This window comes from Astatotilapia calliptera, chromosome 13 (assembly GCF_964374335.1).
Source record: "Astatotilapia calliptera chromosome 13, fAstCal68.1, whole genome shotgun sequence".
Lineage (NCBI taxonomy): Eukaryota > Metazoa > Chordata > Actinopteri > Cichliformes > Cichlidae > Astatotilapia > Astatotilapia calliptera.
Window position 1 is genome coordinate 3249040 of NC_137434.1, and position 6000 is coordinate 3255039.

Genomic DNA, 6000 nt, shown 5'->3' on the forward strand with positions numbered 1-6000 from the left:
ATTAGTCTGAAGTTCAGTTGAGATGAAACGAAAAAAAAGTCCAGTATCAAATCCAGAAATGATCAAATTTGGCAACGCTTTTTAATTTATTCAGTCGGTAATATGTGAAAACCCAATAAATTCAGAGAGAACAGAGAATGTAAATCATCTACAGGTTATGAAAATTTGGAAAAACATGGAGTAGGTAACACCTTTGGTAGTTGAAGTGCTGACATAAGAAGTCATCTTGGGCAATGGATAGGTTCAAGGTTCAAGGTTCTTTATTTGTCACATGCATAGTTATACAAGTATAACACACAGTGAAATGTAGCCTGACATGCTCTTCGACATGTGCAAAAAATGGGGGGGGGGGGGTGGAGGAAGAACATTTTATATATATATATATATATATATATATATATATACACACACACACACACACACACACACACACACACACACACACACACACACATTGGGTGAATGTGCATGGTATAGGATAGTGTTGGAAAAGGCAAATTGTGTGTGTGTGAGAGGTCACCCTTGTGTAATCCCTGCTTTAATGCATCAACTGAGTGATGGGACTTGGTTAATATTTAATGTTGAAGAAGTTCCTAATGGATGAATAAATCAACCTTCATCTTTACCTGGAGTTGACAGATTTCTGTCAACTCCAGGTAAGTTGACAGATTTCTGCATTCTGAACCCAGAAGCTACACACACACACACACACACACACAAATGACAGCACGTTTTTTGTTTCTTTCCTGTCTTTCAGCTTCGATGCTTCCTTACCATGACATGCCTCTTGATGAGATGCTGCTGTGACAACATGCACCCCAGAGAGAGCAGAAGGGGCAAGAGGATCGATACATAACCGGTCGCATAAATGATCAGGCCAATCAAAACTTCGCAGTGAACAGCGACTACAAGCAGACATAAATACTCTCTCTGCCTTTTCTGCGGTTGCTGCTACCGATGCTGCTATGCATTTACTGAGGACCACCAGAAAAAACGAATGTCATTGTTCAGATGGGCGAAGATTTGTCCCTGCATTGCCAAAAGGAACAGAAGAAAACAAAACAACTGAGAATCTGCGGTTGCCAATTATAAAGCCCTACCTCTTTGGAAAGACAGAGCCCTTATGGATAAATTAAGTTATATATCAAGAGTAGTTGTTCCTGCTAACTGTCTCTTCGCTGTCACACCTGTAAGCATTTGAAAATTAAAATGTGTGAAAACGCAGTTTTAGGTAATGGTAACTACTTTTACAAAGTAATTGTGGATCTGGAATTGAAGCACAAAGTTTACTTTAACCTCTCAACATCTGTTAAATTACCAGTGACAAGTTTGCGTTAGTATTAGGTTTATGTCTACTTTTTATATTGAATTGTAACCAATTGAAAATCTTAAAACTGTTAGACCAACATGCATGTAAAAGAACTGATTTGAAAAGCAACATTTTCTAGTTTATGAAACTATGCTTGTTTAGCATGTGGCTTAAACTTAATTATAACCTTTTCCTTATTTGGTTCACCTGGTGGATGTTAGGAGGTTAACATTTTTTGTGGATAAATTTGATAGTTTTGGCCATAATTGTCAGAAATTATATTTCTATTCACTACAGAATTTCTCAAGATGTAAGACAAGAAACTAATTTGACAATTGGCAGTCACAAAGGATGGGACAAGCCACTTTCAATTTTGAGTTTTAGCTAGTTGTTACTACATACATCTACTGAGGCATGACCACAGTGTGCAGTATTAGAGCCAACCATGTACAGGCCCTGACTACAAAATATATAGAAAAACACATGTACCTATAATTATATACACACATGTAATGAAGAATACACATAAAACACTAAAAATTCATATCACTACAAAAAAGTAATAAAAGCAAATATGGATTAAAAACATACATCATCATAACATCAACACACAGGTGATGGGGAACAAATATGGTCTCTGGTAGGGGCCCCAAAATGTGATTGTAAACATGCTTTTGTTCCTACACAATGAGTATTATATATATATACACACGCGCGCACACACACACAGTCATGTGTTCTCTTGCAGTTAGTTACATTAATTTCCTGTGGATTTGCTCTAAATGTACCCATTCTGCCTTTCCTTTCCTTTTGTTACAATTGTGGATGCATATATTAAATACATATATGTTTTAGATAATGAGGTCAGTGAATGAACAAATATCTCAAAACGTCTTGATGCAATCATCCAGGTAAGTAAATCTCCAAAAGTTGATTCTGTTCATCTGGACGTAGCGTTTTGTGGGAGAAACGTTTCGTCACTCATCCAGGTGACTTCTTCAGTCTCAGCTGACTGCAGGTTTCCCCAATCTTAACCCAGGAATGCTGGTTAGAGCGCGGAGTCAAGGAAGCCATTTACGTGAAAAGGGAAAGACCATCTCTGAATCGAGGAGCTTTCGCCATCTTACAATACTATGATTGCAGCCATTCCCCCAACTCTCTGTGAATGGTACTCATGGCCATTGATCAGTGGTCTTTGATCAGTAGTCTTTGATCAGTGGGTTTTGGTCAGTGGGTTTTGGTCAGTGGTTGTTGATCAATGGTCATGAGAATTTGCATAATTAAGATTAAGGAGCTGACCTCCCAGCCCATTGTTCCTTCAGTGGGCTGGTTTCAGTCATTATGCAAATGTACTGTTTATAAGATTGGGGAAACCTGCAGTCAGCTGAGACTGAAGAAGTCACTTGGATGAGTGACGAAACGTTTCTGCCACAAAACGCTACGTACAGATGAACAGAATCAACTTTTGGAGAAATATCTCAAAAGCTCAGTGTTCAGAATGAATTTTTTTTTTAACTTTCACTTTTTCTCTACTTCTGGCCACCACAGGTGCCATTCAAACTCATTTCTCTAAAGGAATACAATCTTTAAAAGGGTTTAAGGCCCCATTCACACACGCCCAGAGAACGTTTGGAAGCCGCTGGCAATCACCGGTCGATAGGAAAAGACGTGCTTTCCTAACCAGTTGGTGAGCGGTTGTGGAAGTTGCTGATTGTTGCTAGCCCTAGAGACTGGCCAGTGACCTTGTGGCAACCATTACCCATAGTTTTCATGGAAGCTGCTGACTTGTCTGCAAAAACTCACCAACTACTTGTTCATCTGTAGTGAAACTGTGAAAAAAGCAGCTCAAACTGGAAACACAAACCATTTATCTTCAAATATAAAAGATGGATGTAGGTCTTGGTTTCTAAAGTCCCATCTTGAAGCGTCAAGGTAAAGAGTTTTGCGATTGCCATCTTAGTATTCTGAAACCACATTTGAAAAGATAGACAAGTCTTATTTTGAAACCCCATATCAATTCAATTTTATTTATACAGCGCCAAATCACAAAAGTGCTCAAGAGAATTTATATTGTAAGGTAGACCCTACAATAATACCTACAGGGAAAAACCCAACAATCAAATGACCCCCTATGAGCAAGGACTTTTGTGACAGTGGGAAGGAAAACTCCCTTTGAACAGGAAGAAACCTCCGGCAGAACCAGGCCCAGGGAGGGGCGGGGCCATCTGCCGCGACTGGTTGGGGAGAGAGAAGGAAAACAGGATAAATCATTCAGCATACCCCAAATAATTCTCTTCCCTAAAACACAGCATGACTAAGATTTACCAAATTTACTTATTTTATTCATTTTTAGTGTGACCCCAAAATGAGCGGAAAAGCCTTTACAGCAGAAAAGCCTTTAAAAATCTGAGGGCTGTAGACTTTCGAAGGAGACTACGTCTTTTTTAACCACAGGTTTGGCTCTATGGTGGACATTAAAAAGAAATGCAGGTTTAGGCACTTGCATGCTGGCTTCACCTTCCAGACCCAGCACCTACATCCATCTTTTATACTGTCAAAAAAATTGTTCAAAAAATATGGAGCTGGCGATTAGCATGATAGGTCACTTTCAACCATAACCACTACTAGCCTAATCCTGACCTACAACAAACGTTAACCTAAATTTTGTCTTTCCCTTGTTTTTTCACGTCATTCACTGGTGCAAACAAAATTATACCTCTGCAAAATGTTATACAAGTACAGTAATTGTTACAAAATTCATCTTGTAATAGATTTTTAATTAAAAAAATCCACATCAAATTCCAGATTCCTCTTACTATATTTGGAAGTATTGTTGAATTTTTGTGAAATAAAGTTCTTGCTTAATAATGAGACATTTATTTAAAGGGTTACTGTGAGAATAGGATGTCAGGGATCGAGGGGATATATGTTTAAATATTTTCTTGTTTAGTTTCTGCTCCTTATTCAGCTTTGTGTCAAGATGTGTTCATATACCAACAACATCATGTACTCTAAACCTTGTGTCAACATCAAATCATATATGTAGCTGTGTGTGCTTTTCGTTTTCCACACCTCTGGGTTTTATGGATAACAGGCTTGAGCAACGTTTTCTCATTGGATGGGAAGAAACTCAGGCATGAAAATTACTACTATCAGACACTGTTTTCAGTTAAAACACTAGAAAAATTTGTCAACTTAAAAATTTAACTGGTATGTTTTCTTAGCTTTAAAGACATTTTAAGACTTTTAGACTTTTCAGATGTCAGTTAACCACAGGATATACTGATATCAGTTCCCCCCCAAAAATTGTGAAGGGATTAACTACTATGGGTTGGTAAATATAAAAGCCAAGCTTTGTTTATTATATCAATTTTTAAAGTTGTTGGGGTTTCAATGTCACTTGCTCCTTGTCCCCTTTCCCCATTTTATTACACGTCCTTTTTTGGAAGGACACACTAAAGAACAGATTATAGAATTTAGAATAATGCAGCCATTCTTTACTGTTCTTAACTGTTCACTGTTCCGTTAGCAATTTCATAGTAGCATCTTGTAGATCCTAGCACTTAACACATATGTTCCAGACTGTACTGATTTAAGTACAGACTCTCTCGCCCCCAATGATACCTTACTTTATTTATAAACTCTCTGTTTTTGCTCAACATGAAATAGAAAGCAATTGAAACTATTTGAAGTTTTTACCACTACTTTCAATTTGCCCATTGGTAGCTAAAATGCACACAAAGGTTTCAGAGTACCAGAAATGCTTCTGATTTCACTTTAGGGCAGAACTGAACCATTGTTTTCTACTGTTTGCTTCTCACTATCTGTTTTCTTGTTACTGCTCAGATGTGTGGAAAACATTTTACTTGGTGCATACCTAATGACTCACAGTAATATCGACATACAGACATCCACACACATACAGTTATCCAAACTCTTTTCTGTATAACCTCTTCACCCTGAGTGTCTAGATTTGTTGAAAGGTTAACAAGGCAGAAAATACTACTATATTATCAAAGACCTTGTTTGTTTTTAAAAAGTCAAGAGTAGTAAATCTACTTAGTTTTATAAATATATAGGTTATTATTTTTGACTTCTTGGTATTATAAAACTACTTATTCTATTCAGAGACATATGTAAAAGCTAATAAAGTGACTTTATGTAAAAATGGCTCAGTTGAGTTAGAATTGGTGGATTCACACACACACACACACACACACACACACACACACACACACACACACACACACACACACACACACACACACACACACACACACACACGATGAAGCAACTAAAAGCCAATTGAAGTATAGAGTATAGAGTTGTAAACAACTATTGGATTAATGGTTGAGTAATCAGTGCCAATTTTATGGACAACCATCTTTTTCAGGTGGTGAGTAAAGGTTGAGTAATAATACCCACAAATGAGATCTCATTCTATTTAGAACAGGCCATTCCTAAGCTACAGACACTGAGTGGTAAGCTCAACTGCGTTGATTCATTCTGAGGACAAAATGCAAACTTGGAGCAGGAAAAGCCTTTTCCAGCCAAGCGTCCAAAAGTAACATGCTGCTTTGTTTCAGTAGATGCTACATATAGCAAATTTTGTAGGAGCACAATTTGCTACTACCCCATTAAAAACTTGCACTGTGTGTACAGTATGACATTATTTATTTACTCATTTAATT

General features: G+C 37.5%; 1 protein-coding gene across 2 annotated transcripts in view; it reads left to right on the forward strand.

Annotated features, from left to right (window-relative positions):
- The window catches only part of LOC113035126 (uncharacterized), a 58260-nt gene extending 52671 nt beyond the window's left edge, over window positions 1–5589 (forward strand). For both annotated transcript variants that reach the window (XR_013900935.1, XM_026190446.2), the window contains exon 4: window positions 758–5589. Coding sequence is in view for 1 of the 2 variants with exons in the window: in XM_026190446.2 (XP_026046231.1) it covers window positions 758–779 (22 nt within the window). In the remaining variant the exon portion in view is untranslated. The remainder of the gene's footprint in view (window positions 1–757) is intronic.
- The last annotated feature ends 411 nt before the right edge of the window (window positions 5590–6000 follow it).